Source organism: Phalacrocorax carbo, chromosome 5 (genome assembly GCF_963921805.1).
Source record: "Phalacrocorax carbo chromosome 5, bPhaCar2.1, whole genome shotgun sequence".
Taxonomy (NCBI): Eukaryota; Metazoa; Chordata; class Aves; order Suliformes; family Phalacrocoracidae; genus Phalacrocorax; species Phalacrocorax carbo.
Window position 1 is genome coordinate 30,377,751 of NC_087517.1, and position 24,057 is coordinate 30,401,807.

The window sequence follows — 24,057 nt, forward strand, 5'->3', positions numbered from 1 at the left end:
AGACCCTAAACAGGGCTCAGCATCAACTCACCTTCTTAAGAGAGGAAAAATAGCAGTTCTGTTTACCATTCTGGTCCTGCTAAAAAGAGTTAGATTCTGGAAAATGCAGCTACTGCCTTTCTTGGGCAAACAATAAAAAGTAAACCACACAGCTCCCTTATGAAGGAAGGAGCAGTGATAGTGTTTCAGAATGAATTACACTTATGTGGTTTAGAGGGAAGATGACCTGGGGGAGGGGGATACCCTGTAACTTTAGCTATTCTTTATATGTTGGCGGCACTTTACTCAAAAAGGAAAAAAAAATTTAAGACATTGTTACCTATGTATGCTCCCAGGGAAGAGCAACCAGCTACAGGATCAATGTATCTTGTTCCTCTTAACAGCTGAATAATATTTAATCTCTGTTGAGGTGACCTCTGCCTGCATTTGGTTCCGGGGCAGCAGTCCCCAGCCGGCAGGAAGTATGTTTGCAGAGACAATAGCTACGTTATGGCCCAGCAAGAATAATGTGAGCACCGGCGAGAATAATGCAAGTGTTAGTGGTCAGCAGGGGCAGGAAGCTGTGGATGTGTTTGTGGACTACGTGATGCCCTTGGGTTTCAGCAGCCCTTTCCCTTTGTGTACAGGGAGTGTATATTTTGTTTCTAAGGGACTTTCGTGAGCACTGCTTCAGTGTGGGTTTGGCAGTTAGGAGGACAGGCACTTCAGGGATGGAATAAATGTCAAGACCATTGCTTCTGGATAAGAGTATAGGCGTCAAGCAGAACCTGAGCGGGCAGAAGCGGACAGAAGAGCAATTGAGGCAAGAGCTTGCACAGGGAGTTGGCAGGCATGCGTGGGGCAGGGTGAGCTGGTGTGCAGAGAGCTCAGCACGGGGCGGCTGCTGCCACATCCTGTGCCAGTCTTTCCCACAGCACAGTGGTGCAGTAGCAGTATGTAGGACTGCCATCCCATAACGTTATCTGGCAAAAACTACACTTGCACCAAGTAAGTTGTTTGACAATATGCAGTGAATTACAGGGTGCTGCTGGAGTGAGTATAGGGCACTTAGTAACCACCCCCCCCCCCCCCCCCCCCCCAGCCACCCCTCCACCATTGACGAGCTAGGGAAAAAGAGATTTAACTGGCTGAACATGCGCTTGTTTGCCTAGGAGCAGCAAAGCCCCAGGCTGCATTTGGGGAGGCAGTCTTTTTTCTTTGGTTTGGGTTTTTTTAGGTGAACCAACTACTTTGGCTTCTGCACTGTGCTACTATTTGAGACGCCACATGGTCCCCATGCTGTCAGCCTGTCATGCCCATGCCACCCAGCCTGAAATTAGAATCAGATTCCTTAGGTTTGGAAAAGACCGCTAAGATCATCAAGGCCAACCGTCAACCCACCACCACGCTGCCTAAACCGCAGTCCGAACTTGTGCTACATTTGCACTGTTCAATCCCCAGGGAAGCCAGAGACTGCCTCAAGGCTGGCCAAAGATGACCAAATGGGACCTGGGGGGGGGAAGGGGGCGGGCAGATGACAAAGCAACACAAGCATTAGGCTGGACTGTGTGCACGTACATGTGCTCACAGGAACAGTTCTGCAGGTGATTTGCAAAAGGTTGCCTTCCCATGCTCCAAACCAGTGGTTGGAGGTTGGTGCTGCCAAACTCCTATTTACTGAAGAGCTGAGGACACAGCCGCCCTGGGGCGGCAAAGATGGCAACATGCCTGCCAGCAAAGTGCTAGAGTTACTTCCAGAGGCAGGTGGTGAGTGGCTGCAGCTCCTCAGTAAGAATGTTGTGCTGAGATGGTGCATGTCCCCCCACCCCACCCCAAAAGAGTCTCCCTGCACACGCTAGGGGCAGCCCCTGCCAGGATGTTGTGCTTGTACTTGGTACTTTGGGGTGGGGGGGCAAGATCACCTGGCACTGAGGAATCAGGTGAGTCAGTCTGTGCGGGGCTGTCAGCTTTATCGCTGGGTGCTGGAATGCTGCTTCCAGGTAAGAGATCCTGTCTAGTGGGCCCTGGTGTGTGCCTACACACCTAACTAGTAGCAGAGTCCTGCACCATTAGTCACCACAGAGCCATCCTTAACCCCTTGCTGTCTGTCCTTCCAACACAAGCCAGCGCACAGCAGATGGCAACACAGCCCCTCAAATCAGCGTGCAGCACCCTGCTTGGCTACGAGCTGTCATCTGCTTGGCCTGCAACGTAACAAAGGGCAACTCTTCAGGGCCTGGTCTCGGCACAAGGCGAGGGGCCGATACTGTGCAAACTGCAGAACACCAATAAAAGTTGATAGTTAACTCTCTTCTACCAGCAAGGCGTGACCTTGGCTTGTCAAGGAGACATGCTGTCAGCGAGGTCACAGGCACAGCCAGCCAGCGCAGCAGACCCTGAGGATTAAACCCGGTTCACTGCAGAGCTGGGCTGCTGCACCCAGGCTGGGATGCGCAACACCATGGTGGGCCATGGCAGGCCAGCGGTGTGGCCGTGGGTGCATGACAGCCCCCATGCTGAGGACAGCGCTGCATGGGGGTCCTGCACAGGGAATGTGCTATTCCTGCACCATGCACGTGTAGCTGCTGCACCAATCCCCCCACGATCCCTAGCGATAAGAGCCCTGCACATGCCTCCCCATCTCCCCAGTTATAGTTTTATCGTAATTGACTTTTCTAGCAGAAGCAGATGCAAAAAAAATAACACACACTTTTTTTTTTTAGTCCTCATAAATAACTAATCTCAATACTTCTCTTTGAATAGAATTTCTTCAGTTTTTCACAAAATATAGTACAGTTATTTAAACAACATTGAACAGCATCAGTAATGGAAGAGGCAAAAACCAACATGTAATTGGCTACAGCATACAGGGCACACGGTAACAGTGCCCCCCCCCCCCCCCCCCCCACTTGTTGCTGAGAAGCCAGGCTCAAACATAAGTTAATTGTATTAACCTATCATTAGTTCAAAGCTGAAAATGCTCTTGCATTTTTTTCAATAGGCAGTGGTTTGTAGCTAATCATCTTGGATTTATTGTTTTTTTTTTTTTAAAAAAAAGCTTTACACAGTCAGTTACACTTTGAAAAACAAAAACAACAAAACACCACCTTTGACATGGTTTTTGTTCATTGTATTGCATAACGTGTGTTTAGCTGTATCTACAAAAGGCACTATAGAAAGAGAGGAGTCCAGCAAGGTGTGGATTGGAGCAGGTTGGTGTCATTTAATGCCCTGGATTACAACACAAGACTACCCACAGCGTCTCTGCGCCTGACCTGCCTCACTGCCAAGAACACACCTGTCCCAAACCCGTATCAAAGGTCACTACGGCTTCTGTATGTACAAACCAGGCTATAATACAACTATTTACAGTTTGTAACACAGCACGGTGCAACTCTGTCCACAATGAAGTACTGCAACACGCTGGAGGGAGCGAGCCCTCTCGTCACGGGAGTGCTGATATGTGGGGCTGAGTGGCCCCTGCTGAGCCCTCAGTCCCTGCACCGCTGGCTGCTCTGCCCGGAATGCCCCAGAGACACTCATGCAGCACTTTGGGAGTACTATTATCAGTAGATGTGCCACTTGAGCGTCCCCTCACTTCCCAGGCTTTGGCTTTAATATGAGATGGAAACCTTCTTGACTGAAGTGGTCCAAGGGTGTTGGGAACAACCTCGGCTCATTGCAGCCCTGCAGGAGCAAAGACAGCAGTTGTTCTCCAGTGCTCAGGCAGGCAGGTCATGGTGCCACACTCAAAGGCGAGCAAAAAGAACTCGAGTAATGGCTGGGCAGTTACATGTGATCACCACTTAGGGCAGGGAAGGAAACAAAAACAAAACAAAAACCCAACCCCAAATCGGATGGTTTCACAAGTGGGTTGAAGCCAGAGACAGCCACCTCTCGCCAGCTGTGCCCCATCCAGAGCCCCTCGCTGTCGCTGCGTTTGGTGAAGCAGACAACAGCCCCCTCCACCACCCCCCCGCCATCATTCTACTTATTGAAACCCAGCTGTCACCACTGCTTAACACCAGGCACTGGTTCTGTCAGTGCTCTGCTGCTGCCTGACCTGGGGAAGTGAAAAAGGCTTGGGAAGCCAGAGGAAAGGGAATATGAGTGCTCTGCTGAGTTTTCCTACATTAACTGCTCAGTCTCAAACCCTGCACTCTCTCTGACAAAGGCGTACCTTTCAAAAAAGCAGCAAGAAGGGTTGAAGCTGGCTGGCTGGAAAACCCAGCTGCTCCCCAGGCGAGACAGACTGCCGCCCAGCTCGGAACACCTCCCCCCCATGCACACACTACTTACTGCAGAAGCACAACCACCCTTTTAGGGTTGGTTGTGCCACACTCAGCTGCTGCACTGCATGCCACAGCCGGCAGGCTGGCGGGCAGGGTGCTGGGGCTGCCTACCTCACACCAGGTAACCTGCACAGCACAAGGGCGACACGAGAAACTCACCCTGCTGCAGAGGCGAGAGCTGCAGAGCAGCATGGACCCCTTCCCAAAGCACACAGCAGCTCAGGAGGCGGCTGCTCTCTGTGCCAGAGCCAGCGGTGCCCCGGGCTCCTTGCGAACCCTGTGCTGGGACAGCAGCCTCATGACCTGCACAGCCCCTCGGCTCTCTGGGCCGAGTTGCCCCACGGGTAGTGGAGCTGGCTGCCCCTCACAGAGCGGCGGGTCAATCCGAGGAGTCGGTGCCACAGGGCTAAGCCCCACCAGCACCAGCCCCTGCCCGGCTCTGAGCCCCCTGCCTGGGGACAGCCAGCACGCGCTTCCTCCTGCACCGCCACTGCCCGCAAAGCCCTGGCACGCGCAGCTCCCTCCCTCCCACTCAGCATGCTGCTGCCCAAGTGGGGCCAGCGGCAGCATCATGCCGGGGCCCCCAGCCCTCTCCTCCGCAACCCGTAGCTGTGCCCAGGGACTCCAGTGGCCCTGGGGCACTGTCCTGCTGTGCCTGGGGGGCCAGGGTGCAGCACGGCAGGGAGGGAGCCCCACTGCCAGCTCTCCCTGGCCCCCTCACACCTCCCTGGGCTCTGGCAAGCAGCTCAGTGCTGGTGCCAGTGCATCACCCAGAGTCGGGGGCTACCAACTGCTCTGCCTGCTGCAGGTCTCCCCATCACCCCAGCACCAGCCAGACCTGCCCAGAGGCTCCTGCGGGACAGAAATCAGTGCTCCAGGGGTACCTGCCACCTGACCAGCCTGCAGGCAGCAGCACCCCAGGACCCCAGACAGGCTGTGGGACCCCAAATGGGGCATACATGGTGGTGCCAGGCTCCAGGCCTCCCTGTCCCTCTGCCCCCACATCACTGGCAGCACCTCTCCCTGCCCTGCCTGGGGCTGCAGCTGCTCCGTGCCCCGCGGGCATACACACTCTGTCCTGGGCAGCACCACCACGGTGGGGCTGAGGATGCCAGGGGTGGCCCAGATGCCACCCCCTCTTCTGTGGCCCAGGGTCTTTGCAACCCTCTTCTCCCTGTGGCTGGGGTCACTGAGGCTCCCTCTGGTCACACATGGGACAGTGGGACCTGCTTGTGATAGGAGGCCATGCTGGGCAGCACTGTCCTGCCTGCCAGCGCTGGGCTGGCCTCGCCGTACACGGAGGCGCCCGCGGGCTTCCTGGCCCGGCAGCAATGGGCTGTGAAGCGCCTCCAGGACTCCAGTGTCTTGCCGGACCAAATCCAGACACCAGAGGTGATGCCCACCACAAGGCACATGAAGTACTTGAGCATGAAGACAGCATAGTCGGGCTTGGGGCGGTGGGGGTCCCCCGGGCAGGAGCAGTTCTGTGCCCGTTCCCACGCTTCCCGGTTGTGCTGCTCATAGATGTAGCAGGCGATGACGATGGTGGCAGGCACGGTGTAGAGCACGGTGAAGATGCCGATGCGGATCATCAGCTTCTCCAACTTGTCAGTCTTGGTGCCTCCCTGCTTGATTACACTGCGAATGCGAAAGAGCGAGACGAAGCCAGCCAGCAGGAAGAGGCTGCCAGTGAAGAGATAAACCACCAGTGGTGCCAGCACAAAGCCCCGCAGGTTCTCCAGGCTCTGGTTGCCCACGTAGCAAACCCCGGCCACCGGGTCACCATCCACGGAGCTGAGTGCCAGTACAGCGATGGATTTGGCACTGGGGATGAGCCAGGCAGCCAGATGGAAGTACTGTGCGTAGCTAGCTATGGCCTCGTTGCCCCACTTCATGCCTGCTGCCAGAAACCAGGTGAGGGACAGGATGACCCACCAGATGGAGCTGGCCATGCCAAAGAAGTAGAGGAGAAGGAAAACCACAGTGCAGAGAGCTGGGCCCGTGGTCTCATAGTGGATGTGGTGGTGCTCTGGGTTGCAAGCCACGTTGGCGTGCCCTGCCACCAGCCGCACAATGTAGCCCACAGAGACAAAGAGGTAGCAAGCAGAGAGGAAGATGATGGGGCGTTCGGGGTACTTGAAGCGCTCCATGTCGATGAGGAAAGTGGCCACGGTGGTGGAGGTGGAGAGGAAGCAGAGGATGGACCAGAGGCCGATCCAGAAGGTGGCGAAGGTTTTCTCATCCTGGGTAAAGTAGGGCTGGTAGCAAGGGATGGCGCAGTTGGGTACCTGCCCAGTCCGGATGCGGTTGTACAGCGGATGGGACTCCTTGGAGATGGGGATCAGGGGTGCTTTGCACTTGCAAGTCCGGCCGCAGTCCAGCCCCGACGGGCGCTGTCTGCCGAGCGGCGTCAGGTTTTTGGCCGTGTCCTTGGCCGGGCGCGTGGGCTTCCCAAAGAAAGGTGGCAGGGTGGTGGCTTCTGTGCGGTTGTATCCCATGCAGAGTACCTCGGTGTCCCCCAGCACCGGCAGGCTGTCGCAGCTCATCCTCTCAGGCCAGGCGAAGCCGTACTGCTGCATGATGGGCGAGCAGCCGGCCTTGGCCCGCTCGCAGACGGAGCGGCAGGGGGGCAGCGGCTTGGTGTAGTCGGGCAGGCAGATGGGGGTGTACATGCTGCAAAGGAAGAAGCGCAGGTCCGGGGAGCACTGGATCTCCACCAGCGGCCAGAACTGGTGCACCTCCAGCCCGGCCTCGTCCTGCGTGTCGTGGTTGAACTGGTTGGGCATGTAGGTGAGGTTGTAGCCGATGCCCTTGCACATCGGCACCGTGATCTCCTGGCACACCAGCGCCTTGGAGGCGGCGCGCCCCGCCGCCGGCAGCCCCAGCAGCAGCGGCAGCCCCAGCAGCAGCGGCACCGGCAGCCCCCGGCCGACCATCGCCGCCTCCCGTCCTACCACCGCATGCCCCGGGCACCTGCCGCCTCCGCGCCGGGAGCGGGGCCCCTCCGGGAGCGCCAGTGCCGCCGCCGCCGCCGCCGCCACCTGCGCTCTGGGGCGGGCGGACGCCCCCGCGCCGCGCCGCGCCCGCGCCCCGCCCCCGGACACGCCCCTCGCCGCTGACCACGCCCCCGACGGGGCTCCCAAGGGCCGCCCCCGCCCCGGGGCACAGCGTCCCGCCGGCACCCCACGCTGCCCCCGGGCCCCGGGAGGCGGCCTGTCGGACCCCCGCGGCGGCGAAGGGAGAAGGTGGCGGTGCTGCCTGCCTGCTGCCCGTCCCCGGCTCCTTCCCCCTCTTCCGCACCAGGACCCCCCTCCCGCCCGGCCCGGCCGCCCTCGGCGGCGTGAAGAGCGAAGCGGGACAGGGCCAGCGGCCGGAGGAGGGGGCGGGCGGCGCCTGAGGTGCTGCTGCCGCGTCGCCCCCTCCTCTTCGGGAAGGGGCCGGGGCCTCACCCCGCCGTCACGGGATGGGGGGGGGGGGGGAAACCGGGGCGAGGGAAGAGGCGCGCAGGTGTCCTGCCCCGTGTTCGCCGCGCTCCGGCGATCGCACGCAAGCCCCTCCCGCTGCGGCCCTCCCTGCTCCCGGGCAGGGCAGCGCTCCCGCCGCCCGGAGAGCCGGGCCTCCGCGGGGACGGCACCGCGGCCCTGCCTGCACCCCGCGCTGGCAGGGCGCGGGCCGCTGCGCCGCAGCGCTCCCGGCCCGGGCTCGCAGGGGCCGCCGCTCCGCCCCGGAGCCGCGGGAGATGCTTCACCAGCCGCTGCCCCCCCGGGCGGGCGGCGGGCGTTGGAGCGCACGGACGAAGTCAGAGCGTTCGAGGGGCCTTCCCCGGGGCAGAGGTCCCTTCCCGGCGCTCCGGGAAACGCGGGCTCCTGCCGGAGCCACCCCGGCGATGACGCTCTGCTGCCCGACGTAAGGAATTTGAATCCGTGCGCCAGCAAACACCTAAATTACCAGCCCGGTTTTCAGCGGCTTCCACCGCTCCTGAAGCTTGCGGCATGTCCAGGGCATGCAGGGGAACAGACCCGCTTCAGAAGCCAGATTTGGAGGTCAGAGGCTGCACCCACTATGGCAGCAGTGCCCTTACACTGGCCAGGGAGGACGGCTGCTCCTAAGCCGCTGCAGAGGGGCTCCTCACTCCTCCTCAGCGGCTGTGGATGGAAGGGCAATTTGGACCAAAGTACTCGCATCAAGCACTAGATCTGCTAGCCGAGACATACCTGTGGCACATCACAGGCAGGGACAACTCACATTCAGGCCTGGTGCTGGGGAATGCCAGCACCCAAAATATCCCCAACTGCATCCAGAGCCCAGAAAGTAAGGGCTCAAAGCATGACTTACTTCCTGCCTTCCTCCCACAGGTAAAAGCTGGCTCACCTATCACTCTGTCGCCAGCGGCTCTCGTGCCTATGGGAAGAGCACTGACTGCTGCTACCACACACCAAAGTCCTCAGAGACGTCATTACCACCCTCGAAATCCCCTGTAGTCTACAAGTTCACCCAGCCTAGGTGCGTATATAATTTGGCACTGCCAACCTTGACACTTAACAGCTTTTTTTAAAAAAAAAAAAAAAGGCAAAAAAAAAAAGCTCAAGTCTCTATACCTCTTTGCTTTATGCTGTAAGTTTTGCCTGTAATAAAGCTATACGGAAGAGAATTACAAGTCACGTGTTCTTCTGGAACACAGTGGCATATCCCTGTAGCAGGAGTCATAACTTTTAATTCTCCCCAACAATGAGTTTCTGTGAAGTAGCAGCCCAGCAGAAAGCAATCACAGACAGTTTCATTATGGCTTTCAGTTGATTATCCAAATTACAGCTGAGAGCAGAGGGCAGCCTTTTTATTATCATTATTGCTGTACCATTAGAAAATGCTGATGAAGCTCCACAAGAGCAGAAATTCTCCTTTTTGCTGGTAGTTTTCATTTATGTAAGTGTTCCCTTGACCAACACCTTGGTTTGGTTTGACACATAATGGGGAACAGGTACATAGGTGGGAAGGGAGAAGATAAGAAGAAAATGGGGCAGGTCTTCATTTCAGTTAATCTATCAGCCCTCGTAGCCTGGTTCAGGTTTTACCACTCCTCCAGATGTATCTAATTCTTAGAGCCTGGCTGTAAATAATGCTGTATTTGCTACACTGGGGACACATAAAATCCAATTAAGGGCCAGGTAGACATCTGTTGGCTTGCTCTGTGCTTCTGTTTCCTTTTTGTTTCTTATGAATACGTAGCAGAGCAACCACAACAGGATTAAATATGGTGTAAGTGCAAGTACAGTTGATAGGCTTGTTATTCATCTCTACAGTACAGTATGAGAGCATGGTGCTTTATGTGCATACAGCACTATTAGTGACAGAACCTGTACCTGCACAAAACCTACTGTGCCAAAACCTGGAGACAAAAAAGAAAGCGTTCCCCGCCCCTAAGAAATTGCTGTTGTTGTTAAAAAAAACTCTACAAATTATTAGGACATTGCTTTACCTTTAATCTGTGTGCAAAGTTGTTCACAAAGCTCCACCATGCTGGACAGGTTGTCTTGGAAGTCCAGCTTGTCCCTGCTTGTGGTTCCAGCCCAGAGGATAGGGGCATGAGCTGACAATATATGCATCTTCACAGACATACCTTCCACCCATTGAGGCATTTTCAGCTGGGGTGCAGCAGTTCCTGGTAGAAGCAGAAAGTAAAAAGGTGATAAATGTTTCTGTATTTGGTTCTTTCACTGCTGTATTGTCAGCCTACACTGTTTACCTGGACAAACTGCCTTTGTGAAAGATACCCTGACTTTTAAAAGACTTTAGAAAAGGACTAAGTGAGCTTCCTTTGTAAAGACTAGCTATTGCCCTTGCCCTTGTTAGAGAACTCAGCAGACTTTTGCAAAGAGCTTTTCAGCCCAGGCTTTGGGCAGGGACAAAGCCAGGGAGCACTGATCTCACTCTTGGCTTTGCCTGTACCGAAGCAGGACAGGAGCCTCCTGCCCCTCTTGTTGTAGGACCAGCACACTGCCCCTGGCCCTCGACCCTTCTTACTCAGAGCAGCAAATCGCGGTTTCGTCTGCACTGCTGACAAGGCTCCAGCTCCCAGGAAGGGAGCAGTGGGGGCCCAGCATAGATGACTATGAGCTCTTGGTGCTGGTGGGCAGCCTGCCAGTCACCCCGGCTGGAGGCTGTGCTAGCTCAGGTGCTGCTTGAATTAGCAATGATCCCTGATAACAAACTGCTGGAGTGAGGGGGTGCTGGGGACCACAGGGTGGTTTGCAGCAGCACAAGACTGTCAGGGCTGTGCCTTACTGCCTGCCACAGATGCAGGGATGGACAGCCATCATGTTTGGCATCACGATTCAGCCTCCAGTCAGCTCCAGCACAGCGACCCACTGTGTACTGGTACAAAAGGAGATCCATGCTTCCACTATGCACAGGACACGGTGGTGTGCTGCACCAAGACAGGCGTGCTTTGCTTCCACCCGTGGCAAGCGTTTGCATTCCCACCTGACAGTCGCAAAGCTGCGGCTGCCAGCACTGCAAATTCCGGCACCAAGACTGACCTTGTATAACTGGACCTGGAGGGGGGCTTTTAAATAAGAGACCAAGGTCCTTGCTGTCCCACAGGCAGGAGGGACCCGGCAGGCAGGGACATGGGGCAGCTCTTAGCCTTTCATGAGCAGCCAGAGCAGAATGAGAATGACTGCTGGCGTTTGCAGAGGGACCCTGGCACTCAAACTGTACCAAAGTAAGACGACAGCAGGGGCAAACATTTTCTCATGTCCCTGAATGATTTAAAAGCTGTGGGCTGGGGACAGGAATTCAGATTTAAATCACTTGAATGCTTTTCACCATGGATGCCTTGTTGAAATTCCCTTGAAAATCCTAACCTACATCAATACTGTTTGTTTTTATATATACCTGTACAATTACACACCTTAACATATTGCAGGAAAATAAAACCACGCCAAACTGTAGTGACATGCTAAAAGCCACATGGAACTAGATAAATTCTGAGTGAATTAGTGCAAAACTTGATTTCTAACAGCGGCACAGTCTTTAGCAATACCTGACACAAGTGCTGCAGTTTGTGAAACGCTACCAGAAATTCAGCTAAGTACGACTAAAGTAAAACCAGGAAGAGTGGCCCCCGGGGTCTGGGAGCCCTTTCTGCAAGGCATGGTTGGTACCCCAAAGGGGTGTTCCTGTCCCGAGGTGCCACCACCACAGCACACATAAGGCAGAGGCAGGTCAGGGCCCTGGTCCAAAGGTGCAGGAGGGTCAGTGGGGATGAGGAAGGGTCCCTGCCATGCCACAGCCCAGCCACCAGTGCCACATCCACGGCTGATCTTCAAATCTCCTTGCTGTGATTCACACAATGCCGAGGTAAGGAGGAGTCACTGAACTTTACATTTTATTTTCTTGGGGGACATCTGAAACTTCTCAGATATGTAGTTTTTAAAACACATCATGTTGTGCTTTTGTTTTTTTTTTTACACGGGCACTTGAAAAGAAAACAGTCCCCATAGTGAAGTTGACATGATAAATTAGTATGGCCCTGGCAAAGCCCTCACTCTTCATTGGGCAAATACTTATTTATGGACTTTCAAATTGTGGCTTATGTAACAACAGGGTGAGTGACTTTTAAAAAACCCCCGCCATGTATTGACCTGATAGAGCCTAATGGGTCCTTCAGAGCAATTAGGATTTATTGTGTTAGTGTCTATTGTGTATAGAGACCATTTTAAAAACATGTGTTATTTACCCAGAAGGCAGGAATGACTGTTTAAATACACAGTTAGATTGTTTCTGAAATGCTTGCTGTTCTATACATTGCAAAGAACTTACTCCAGCTATTTTTCAGAGTTAAATACTTTACTCCACTGGGATTTCCAAGCAGGGTGATTGTACCGCACATACATTTGTATGCTTATAGCTGTAAGTGAATTGAGCTCTCAGGAAAGCTGCCAAATGAGCAACCTTGAAGCATGACATCTGAGATTTTTTTCTTGACCAAGGGGCCAGTGCTCGTCACTCCAGTGGCCTGAGCAGCTCAGGCCATTTCTCAGCTGAGAGAGCAGGTTTCCCACAAACCACCCAACTTTTGACCTGTCTGACCTGGATGTCCAGTAAAGGTGACCTTAACAGCCATGAAGCTGTGGTTTCCACCATGGCACATCTATCCCTCTATGTGCCTGTGAGGTCGGGCCATCACCACTTCCCCATAAGCTACTGGGGGCCGGCATGCAAAAATACATGCGTTGGCTTCTGAACACTGGTGCAGATTTGAGAAGCCTAAACCCTGGCCAGGCTCCACAGCAGGCATGAAGGAGCACGGCTTCACTGCATGACAAAGATCGGCGCTGGCTAACACCAGCTTTGCCTCTGACCACATGAGTAAAACAAAACCCCAACTCATACATGGGAGCTATCAAATGCCTCTATGAAATAATAACAATGTAGACTAATTGCTGCTTGCTTTATCTTCAGACCAATGCAGTTTTGATCAATGCCATCTGTAAATAGGTATTTCCTTTTTCTGCCCTCTCCTTCACTGTGAGAAACCTTCAGGGTGAAACTGCTCAAAGCATTCAGCTTTGCCACAATGCTTTCCCTGCCCTGCCTCAGGTCACAACCTTTGGAAACCTGTTTCTTTTTGCTCGTTTTACACCAAAATTAAAATAATATCCGTTACAGTTGCAGTACTTTATTTCCAGGGACAAAGGTACTAAGCGGTTTTCTAACCCAGCAAAGAAAGAAACAGGTTAGAGGAACCTCTAGCTGAAAATGTAGCAAACACTCTGGAGTTAGGATGCAAGTTTGTAATGGCCGGCGTGCAAAATCCTCTGGAGAAAACACTCAAGCAGGCTGGACTGAAGCTGGCTGAAACTTGCAATTTCAGTTTTGTGGAAATTCCAACATTAAAAACCAATGTAAAACAGACCAGCTTGTGCCAAACAGGGCAAGCTGCCCGTACTTCTGAGACATCTTACAGCATCAGGAAAATGTGGAGAAGTCCTAGAAACCCCTTGCCCAGGGAGGCCTTGGGAGCACAGGACGGGGGAGGTCCTGGAGCAGGGGACACAGAAATCCTGAGGTGCTAGGGGCCTGCTGGGAAGCCAGGCAGAATTCAGCCAGGAATCAGCCTGGTGAGCATGTGTCCCTTAGGTCCTGCCTCGCTTTCAGAGAAAGTCAGTCAGTCAAATAGAAATGTTTCCAAGAAACTTTCTGTCTATGCTGAACTAGCACTTTACAAAGAAACTGCTATCGGTATGAACATCTGCGATTATGGGTGGTCTCTCCTGGCCTTAAAATTCTATGAATTGGTGAAACACATATGACAACAACTGCCGCTGTTGAGAGTGACTTCTGTCCCTGTTCAGAATAGTTCAAGTTCAGTCTGGCATTTCCTGATAATATGAAGTTTCACACAATCAAAATAGGTTTCAAACACATATGTCACTTTGACTGCATTTGTTCACTAACCTCTCAAGACAATGTGATCAAGATTTTCCAGATGTAGTGATTCTGGATCCTCTTGAGGCAACCTTAAGGGATCTTTATTTCCAGAAATTGTTACAGACCTGTCCTCTGGAAATTGGACTCCTTTACGACCCACTCAAGATCAGAGGCAATCAAAAATCACACAACATTTGAAAGCTTTATCCTCTATGCATACTCATCTATAGCACCCTAGAAGGAGGAAGTTCACATGCAATACACACGTGCTGTGTTTTCAGGTTTTCATGTACCAGTAAGTATCAAGGCCAGAGACCTGAAACTGTGTCCTCTTCCTCACCTTTTAGGTATTCTTGCTAAGACTAGGCACTTCAGATCCTCTGTATCTACTTTTGACATCCTTGAAGTGCTTGACATGGGGCTGGAGGAATATTTGGAGCTAAGGCTTAGTGAGTCATATCAATCACATCAAATGAACCAAATTATGCTGAAATACAGATTTAAATCCCTGCATAATCAACATTTATTGGACACAAGTAAAAAGAGGCAGAAACAGATGAAAAGGCAATTAGCACTAGCTGGAACTATACATGTTTTGATTACTTCCTTCTGCAAGTCGTTTATCGGATAATGTAATACACAGGTCAAAAAGATTTTGGAAAGGATGTTGCTAGCAACCTTCTCATTCAGGCATTAGTTAGATATGAAGAATTAACACGTGCAAGTGATCAGCAGAGCTCAATCTTAAACAGGAACAGCTTTAGCAGGGTCTAGTGTTACAGAATTGAAGTATATCGAGAGATTTGCTGGGCAAAAGAAGGAATCTGTTCTCTAAATCTTGTACCTCACTGCCATGCACAGCACCATCAAGCACACAGTGATGTCACCCTGCTTGGCAAATGTCCTGGTGATGCAAGAAAATGCTCCAAAACATTTTCAGTCCTTCCAGAAGTGCTAGCTTCTGGACTGCCAAAAATCTTTGATGACCAGGTTGTGCAGTCCTCTTACAGGCTCTTTTTACCAAACTGATACAAGCAACAAGCGAACAGGAAAGGTAGCACAACTGCTGCAAAGATGGGGTTCACACAGGCCAGCACCTTCCTTATGGCATGAAAATGGTGGAGTAGCTTGGTTTATCTTTTTGCTCAGAGAAGTCTGTCCAGCTGCAGCAGAATTCAGTCTCTGTATGTATTTCCCTTATGCTGGTGAAAGTAACTCTTCCGCTATTTTAAACAAGGGAGCAGCTGAGCCCTTCTCCATGCCTCCCACAGGCTGGCACTGCCAGACCCCCCAGCATTACACCATCACAAGGCAGACAAGACCCCACTGGGTGCACTTGGAGAAATTACTGTGCAAGCTGCCACCACTGAACTTCACTACTTGCCCCTCACTGCGTTAGGTGCTGGATGTACCTGAAGCACAAACAGCTCTCAGGCTGAGCAGCCAAGGAACACAAAAAATGGGAGAAAGGACAGGTAATTCTCCCTGCTTTTGCAGATAGAAAAGTTCTGTGATTTGCCCTGATGGCCACATAGAGCTGGAAAAAGACCATTCTGGCTCCTGCTGCAGACACTGCTCTCTGTTTCTGTTCCACTAGAGCACATTAGGCTGACAACCTCCGGTGCTACACTGCAGGGATGCAAGGCTGCACGTCCATTCAGTCAGGGCCAGACTGATTGTCCTGGAGACAAAATCCCTTTCTGGTAGAGGGGTAATCTAGAGGGGAACGAGGCCGATTCCTTACCTGGGCTGGCCAGGCTATAGCCCAACAGGACTAAACATCCCTCTTTGGGGGAGGAAAGGAGAGGGCAAGGTGAGAAGACAGTGTAATCCTTTCAGCTGAGACTCTGCCAGGGATGTTGCTAATTAGCAGAGAGAGGACGTGTTGTGGCTGGTGAGAGACAGACACGTTCTGTGTTGCAAGACAGCGCCTTCAACCAGCAATGTGAGACATCTAAGCTGTGAGCTCCCTGATGGTGTTTGCATCGCAGGAGCTATCCCAGCAACACCAGCTGAGTCCTTGATGCCCGCTGTGCTGCCCTCAGCCTCATGTGAAACCCGTGATAGGATTTTGGACAGACTAAAAGTCTTGCTTGTGAATCTTATTTTCACTGTTCTAACACAATCAAACCTATTTAGTATAGACAAACAGAGTGGCTGTGGCTTCCAGGTCATGGAAAAAGACTGATACTGGCGCAGCAACTTAATTTCCTAAGTTTGCTTGGGTATCATAGAGAAAGGAGAGTGTTGTACCTGTAGCTGACAGAGGAAACGAGGAGGAGAGACAGCAGTCCAGAAGTGTACGTGTGTGCGTGTGCGCACGTATCAGTTTCACGCACTGCAGTTTGGAAACATTTCCAGCAGAGACTACTAAATTTGGTCAGTTGGTGTCTGGTCTAATTTATACTGAGCTGAATCTGCAAGAGCCCAATTTAAGTTTGTGAGGTTGTGTGTGGTTGTGCTTGAGATCAGCACCTGTTCCAGCACCCCTGTATCCAAGGATAGCTGAAATGCACATCCATTAGCTGAGAAAAGCCAACAAATTAACCACCAGGCCCTGGAGCTTTCTTCTATAGATTTTATTTCGATTCCCTGACAACATAAAAGGAATGATTCATAATTCTGTGTCTCTGTGTACTTTCCAGTTAGGCTAAGATGCCCTGAATTTCTCCTCAATACTTAAGCACATTTATGTGAAGTCAAACCTGCTTTATGGATCTTTTAACTTGGCATATTCCTGAGACGCAGCTAACTGTGATGGGCACGTAAGCTCCTGACCAAACTTAACACAAGCAGTTCAGGAGAAGAGCTGAGACTGATAACAGCAACAAGCTGATTTCTATAGAAGTAGAGATTAAATATATTCAGCTGCATGCTGATGCAGCTACCCAAGACAAGCCCAAGCTGTGCTGGGCCAAAATGTGCTGTAAGAAATTCTGTATGTACCAATGAAGGCCATAGCATGACTGAGAGCTGGCACAGAAACAAGGGGAAAGGGGTGGATGCAGGTGCTGTTTGCACTGTGCAGACTTCGGTGGAGAAGGGAGGGCAAAGTTTGGTCTTCAGCCTGAGCAGATTCCTCACTGCTATAAACTGACAAAGTTGTTATCAGACCTTTCTCTAAATAAATCGTAAAAACCTGTACAGGTGATTATTTTATGAGCAAAGAGGGAAATGACAGAAGCAGAACACCAGCAGTGACCTCCATGGCTCTGCTGGGGGAAGAGGGACAGGCCACGGACAAACACAGTCCATCCGCAAGGTAAGTTGTGCCAGGCTGCAAAAAGGGACAGGGCTGCTTTAAAGGTCCTTGACACGGGCACAGTGCTGATCCCCAAACCATATCCCTGCGCCCTGCTCTGGCTGCAAAGTACCTCCTGTAATTGGCTACAAGCTTTAGAGAATGAAATCCAATTTACCTGCCACAAAGAAGAGCTGGATGGGGCCTCCCCAGAGTGTGGTGGGTAAAGAAGGGCTGCCAATTCCCATCCCCGAGCTGCTCCCCTCTGGGCCAGAGGGAAGGGGGAAGGGGCAGCGATGGCAGTAAGCGCAGGAACAATTCACTGGAGAGCCATGGTGCTCTTTGCAGTTTGCCCACTAATTACTATTAAGCCCTGGTTCCTTTTTGTGTTCCAAGGGGCGTCTTCAATGTGGCACTGCTTCTTGGGCCTTTCATGTGGCTGGGCTAACCCCTGAATAGCAGACTTCGCCCCCCCCCCTCCCCTTGCTACCTCTCTCTCTCTCCCTTTTTCTTTCCCCCTTTTGCTTTTCTGATAGTATTTTCTGTCCATGTTGTGTAAGGCCCTAAATGAATCTTGACTGCCCCTACGGCCGACTGGAGATGCACAAAAGCGGCCCATTCCAGTGGCCACAGCGCCATTGTGTGCCCTAACAATGCACTAATTGGCGGTGACAATTGTGCTGCTGGGGAGGAAAAGGGGGCCGTGGGGGGGACATGGGTCTTTTCCAATCAGTGAGGCAGGTCAATAAAAAGAAGAGAAGGAGTGTGAGGAGCGAGAGACACGCTCTGCTCAGTGTCTCTCCTGCATGGATGCCCTTGCCAGTCCCAAGTAGTTTGCTCCAAGGTCCCCACCAAATTCCTACAGAGAAGGGTAGAGCAAATTATTTTAATGGGTGGTTATGCAGAGCAAGAGATATGCAGACTAAAAGGGTCATCTCAATCTTCCAGGCTGTCTCACCATCCCAGAGGCTGAAGAGCTCATGTGACGAGGACACCACTGAGATATTCATGGGAAAAGATCACACACAAAGCCAAGGGGATGCTGGTGCCACAGCACTCTGCTCTGGGTACACATGTGAGAGAGAGTGCTCACCTCTGACTGAACTGAGCGTAAACAGTGGGATGCAAGGACAGGGTGTCCTACAGCGCTCTGCTGGGGTAGGTGGTGGTCCTGTGGAGCAGGAGCCTGCAGTGCTGTTGGGAGTAGGGGAATGCACCTGGGCCACATCTTCAGCACCAGCTGAGCTGAGAACCAGAGGATTGAAAGGGGCATCAGGTGCCCATGGGACTCAGGCTGTTTATTGCCACTGTGACACCTCTGAGGACTCAGAGAGAGGGACCAACCCAGCTTCACACTGAGATTCAGCTGGAACAAGCCCATGGACTCTGACAGATGCCCTGGAGTTTGGAGGCTGATGTACCTGGTCAGTGAGGGACAGATTTCAGCTCTCTTCATTAGCTTCTAAGATAAAATCTGGGACAGGAAACAGCACTGACAATGCTTCTGAGCAAGAAGTATGGAAAGCTCATCTAGTGGCCTAGGCTCAAAATTAATTCAGTCAGTTGAGAGACGTGGGGTGAGTTGCTGCAGTGCGCAACACCCCACTACCTGTTTTCCAAACAGCCTATATCAGCTCCCTCAGAGAACAGTGAAGACCAGCAGGTGTGGAGTACTCTGGTTCCTGACAGGGGAAGCAAGGAAAGCCAGGCTGGCAGCAACACTCAGGTTTATGAAGAGCTCTGAAATGTCCCTTCTCAAGAGAGGTGCTTCTCTTTTTTGAAGCTGGCTGATCTTTAAGAAGCATTGTACAGAGCAGGGTCAGAAAGCAGGCAACTCTCCCACCCCTCATGGCACAGCTGTGGGACTGCTGTGGTGGGGAACACTTCTGCTAAATGCTTTGATGGAAAAGGATTACCTCCTGCATCTGGAAAGAAGCAGGAAAACACCTTTCCATGCAGTGGCATCTAACCAGGGAACAACTACATAGGAACCACCTCTAGTGGAAGAGCAATACTCTTCTGCAGCAAGACTAACAGATCCCATGTATCAGCATGGCTTGGACAGGAAATCTTGCCATAACCTCATGAAGAGCAGGGGCAATGAGCAGGGAGGACAAACTGGAGCTGCAGACCCATGGACAGGCAGGCACTGTGGTGCCTGGATCTAAACTCCCTGGTGCTCTGACTAATCGGGACTGGCATTTCATTTGGTCCACTACATATAAGCACTGAGTTTAGCTGAAAAGTCTGGTCCTGCAGCCAAAATGTTGAGGGGAAGCCTACTGTGAGCCCAATGTGAGAAGTGGAGCTGCAACATCCTAGAGCTGAAAGTGTGCCAGGTCCAGGATATGCTGTGTAGAAACCCTGGGACACTGGACTTTTGCCCTTTTCACCTCATGACCACCCTGAGCACAGTATTTTTCTTAATGGCATCTCTCAGCTTTTATGGGTCCTTGTCAGCAATTCTATGAAACACCAGAGGACAATTCAGTTCATATATATCCCTGCTCCCCGTAGGAACCCTCATCTCTCTCCATTGATGGCAAGGTGGACTTCTCATATGCGTTAGGCTCCTGAAATTTGGTGGTGGCAATATCCTCCCTGAGACAAAATAACTAGTTACCTGCTCTAAACATAGTAAACGTGCCACTTCTGCTTGCCATCCCCTAGCAGGCCTCCACACAGCTCCTGCCGACAGCTATGGAAACATTCCCATGGATTACCACGGGTGCTGGAGGAGGGCCTTATATAGTGAGACTTCTCTGCCTCCCCTTTGCCCTAAGCCCTTCACAGAAGTACTTTATTGTTTTATGACAGCGCAGTAACACTTGACATAAATCTCTAAGCACAGCTAACAATGTCAATACTGTGTAAATACCTACAGTAGAGACCCATATTTTATTATACTTTTGCCCTCTTTTACCTGCTGTCACCCAGGGTTAACTCTGTGCTAGATGCACATGCATTTTACAAGGAATCTGCCACTTTTATACACGCTACAGCTCACATCTCTGAAAACTGAGAGCCCAGCTCTGGTTCTTTCACAAACTGCAGCTTTCACTGCAGTCAGCAGAGCTTGTACCTGCTTAAAGGATCGATCACGCTGTCTGTTAAATCAGAGATGAGTGCCCTTCAGAAGTGCAGAGTCCAAATCAGAGCAGTACATTTTGCAATATGTACCCAACAAACAACATCCACCAGTATCACAAGCAATTGCGTGCCGATGCCTGATGAGTGAATGGTGTGTGCTGGGGTCTCAGTTCTTCCACCCTAACCTTGTTCTCACAGGAGTCTGTATCCCCTGTTCTCAGAAATCAGTGGGATTACTTGCAGGGCAAGGCACGAATCAGTGGAGACAGACTCATCCGTGGCTTAGTCGCTGTACTTTAGGTACCTGCCTGCAGTGTCAGTCACAAATGAGATTAACTTATAACCTTCAGTGCTACGAAAGCACTTTGGACTGATGCTCCATGCACACTGATTACATCTATTACTTTCTTACACAGATTCAGTAACTTGCGCTTTCTTATTTTTAAACAATATTTAACTTTACTAACAATTCCTTCTTATTCACCTGTAAATACATCATATTGTATCTACATGGTAAACACCTGGGAACTTTCAAGTCAATGAAAGTTCAGCCCTTAACACAAGCTCTTGTCTGACTTCTCTTGCTTTCCAGATGAGCCTCACTTAATTTTTAATATCTCAGGCTAATGCCTCGAACTCAGTTATAGATAATCAAAAGTCACTTACTATAAACAGCAGACTGACTTTTTAGCATGTTTACAGCCTCAGTGACAAGTTTTATATTTGTCTATGCTTAAAATGGTTGGAATTTACTCCTGCTTGCCTTGGAGACTCTGTCTGGTTTTACTTGTGACACCTGATTATCTGAGATGCTTTTCACCACCTTCTCATAGTGGTAATACTTAGGCCTCTAGATGGGACCACTGTTTTGGAGAGTATTTAGTTAAACAATAACTATTTTAAAAAGACAGTCCAGAGCTATGTACACACACTCCCAGAATATTTTTGTTTGCCCTCAGTGTGCCTTTCACTGAAAAGGTATGGTAAGCCTCAGACCTGGAAGGTCCCTCTCCATCCCTAGGGAAAGGACGAGGAAGGTAGCTCCATTTGGGTTAACCTATTACTATACTGTAATCGGGATTGTATCATACATGTTATGGGAAAATTGAAAGAAAAAAAAATTGTTTCCTTAAGCCTGGAATACAGTTCTGGATAAGGAGATTGTAGCATTTGATTTATTTTAGACAGCGTCCTCTGGACTTCACAAACTTGTGGACACTGTCACTTCTTCTCAGACGAAAGTCTGCATTTCAGTTCTGCCACCTTTTAGAAAACCAGTCAACTTCCCGTATTAAACCAAACATTGTTAATTTTGGTCTAAGAGCTAGAAGTGTAATTTTTTAGAAACCAACTGTCCTGACCTTTGAGAGAAGAGCTGGAGCTTGGCTTGGCATGCTCAGGTGATATGAACTAAAAGACCACTCATGGGTCTTGGCCAGAAGGGATGATCAACTCTCCTGGATCAGCCTATTGAAAAGCGTTTAACAAGCAATGATGACATGAAAGAACAAAATCCAAAAGACTGCCTGTTGGACCTAAGGGGTTACAAGATTTGTCCATGATCTAATATTCCCAAACACATAAGCTTATATGGCTATAAAACACTGACTTGTCCCACCAGCATGCAAAGTACCAACTATGAAGAGAACAAGGTGGGTGGATACTCTGTGCGTGCCAGTCTGTCCCCCTTGCTCAGCATCAGAAACAAATGCCACTTTGCTACTCTTTCCCAAGGGACCTGGGAGGGGGCATGCTGCAATGCACAATCTGACCAGTATTTTCTGTGGCCTGTTGTTTGAAAGGCTAGGTGATAAATTAACACAAATGATTAACAGAACAACCCAAAAAGCATGGCTTTTGGGAGTGTGCATGCAGGAGTTAAGAACAGGGCTGCCAATGTAAGGTTTTATTGGCAGAGTTACACTTCACTGGATGGCACAGCTTTCACGTAATGACAATGCACAACAGGGAGACAATTCCCACTTCAGCTCCTGACTGAAACCAAAAGAAATGTTGCTTGAAACTCCAGCCCCAAGTTGCCCGTGACAGCTATATGCCCCTTCAGCTCATTTCAGTTATGGTTCAGAGATGCTGGGAAGGGGCAACAAGGAGGGAAGAAGCTGTGTAAATACAGTCATGACAGGACAGAAAAAAAAAAAACGACCAAAGTGCTCCTCCCAGGGCTCCCTAGACCCCATGGTCTCTGCTTTGTGTTGATGCTTTTTCCCACCATCTCTTACAGGGTGAAATGAGGAGGGGAGGTGGCAGTGAAAGGGGAAGGAGACATCATAATGGAGTTTGCTCACCTTGTAAAGCAAATAAGGAGGAAGAGAAGATCTGGCACATGGTTTCCTTGTGCGGTCCCAGTCAAACATTAACTCCTTGCTTGTAGCCGATTTCATCACAGGGGTGAAGTCCAAAGGTTCCTGCAGGACAGAGGATTGACATTCCTGGTGGACTTCTGGTCTTTCTGAGGAAGGGCAGGAGGGCAGGGAGGGAGGGGATATATCCTTCTCTTTGAAGACCACGAGAGCACAGGGCTAAGTGTAAGTGTGGTTTTCTCTGGGGACCCTCAGGCAGGGGGTTAGGCCCATGAGCTCCACTACGGCTCAGCGCTGCAATCCTTAGTCACCAAATCCACAGCTCCAGGGAGCTGCAGAAGCTCCTCAGCCACTGCACTGGAAGAAGCAACCCAAAAGAGTGGGAATCATGCCTGCTGCTACACCTGTCGGTTGGAGCGCAAGCCCTTTCAATGTGGGCAAAATCCTGCCCCCCTCGCCCTTCAGTGGTCCCTTCAGTCCAGCTGAGGGATGCCTCCCTTCCTTAAGATTCAAGGCCCCTAGCCTGGGCCGTTTTGGCAGAGGTCCATGTGACAGCCATGCAGCCATGCAGTGGGGAGCTGCCTCCCTGTGCCTCCCAAGTGCCTCCCAGGAGCTCCGTACCCAAAAGTGCCCGACAAAAATAGCTCCCAATAAGGTCCCCTGGGAGCAGCTGTTGGGTGTCAGCACCATTAAAAATCCAGGCATTTGTGGCTTTCAAAAAACACTTTGGAATCCAAACCTACAAAGCCTGATGCAGTCATTGACAGTACTTCCAGAGACCTCCTGGCTCAGACCCAGGAACAGTAAATATAATAATTTGCTTAGATTTGGAAGACTCACCAGTAGATTAGCATTTCCAAGGAAACTAGCACTCTTTCAAAATTTGTCCTACCCATGGTGCAGTACCCACCAGAAGGCAAATTAAAAAGAACAAGTAACTTTTTTTTAGTGTTTATTGAGAGTTGCCTTTACACATGAGGGACTGGTGCTCTGATGCTGTCACAAGTGAACCCAAATAAACCCTGCTCAAGTGTCAACAAGCAATTCAGCTCACTGAATTTAAATTATAACGTTCTTACACATCAGTAATAAATTAAGACTACTGCCTAATAGTTGCAGATAATTTAAAAAAATCCTTGTCAAAAGTAAAAAAACAAAAAAAACCAAAACCAAACCCCAAAAACCAAAATAAAGACAAGAACAATGAAACACACATAATGATGTTGCCAATAAGTTACCAGAGTAGCACACACATGAAACAGTTTTCCAAAAACTCGGGGTGCGCTGCCAGTGATGCTAAAATCCATTACAAGTGCTGCAGGTGAGCTGGTGCTCAGGCAGAAAGGAAAGCCTGGGCTGCCAGGGACAGCACCAGGCACTGCACCCTGCGGCTCATGCCTGGCTTCCCCCAGCCTCTAACTGCCTCAACTGAACTGAAGTTTATTTGGAAGCTGCCTTTATCGCTTAAAAACCTTCAAACACACATTTTGATAATGAATTCTTACTTTTGCTTAGTTCAAGGATAGAAGGACTGGTATAAGCTAACCTGCCATCACAGGTATCAATGCCATTAAAAATCAGTCTGAAAACATGCTTTAGTTTAAGCAAGATCAACTTTGTAGACAAGCACATAAGCAAAACTGAAGCAAATCTTTTTTCCACCAAAACAATGCTGTGTATTCAAGGATTTATATTGGTTTAA

General features: G+C 50.8%; 1 protein-coding gene and 2 long non-coding RNA genes across 3 annotated transcripts in view; 1 reads left to right on the top strand and 2 right to left on the bottom strand.

Moving 5' to 3' along the window:
• Positions 1-22,492, bottom strand: part of LOC135313397 (uncharacterized) — a 38,875-nt gene extending 16,383 nt beyond the window's left edge. The window contains exons 1-2 of the long non-coding RNA XR_010373037.1: positions 22,341-22,492; positions 9,748-9,930 (exon numbers count right to left, since the gene is read on the bottom strand). This is a non-coding gene — a long non-coding RNA (uncharacterized LOC135313397). The remainder of the gene's footprint in view (positions 1-9,747; positions 9,931-22,340) is intronic.
• On the bottom strand, positions 2,698-7,291 carry FZD5 (frizzled class receptor 5). The gene has a single exon (XM_009513409.2). It carries the CDS (start codon positions 7,205-7,207, stop codon positions 5,477-5,479), a length of 1,731 nt encoding a protein of 576 aa, XP_009511704.2. The 5' UTR covers positions 7,208-7,291; the 3' UTR covers positions 2,698-5,476.
• On the top strand, positions 16,655-20,597 carry LOC135313686 (uncharacterized). The gene is made up of 2 exons (XR_010373225.1): positions 16,655-16,965; positions 17,893-20,597. It is a non-coding gene; the product is annotated as an uncharacterized LOC135313686 (long non-coding RNA).
• Positions 22,493-24,057: the final 1,565 nt, after the last annotated feature.

What these genes read in the sequence shown, in the direction of transcription:
- FZD5 (XM_009513409.2), bottom strand. Translation starts at nt 7,207, where the DNA reads ATGGTCGGCCGGGGGCTGCCGGTGCCGCTGCTGCTGGGGCTGCCGCTG.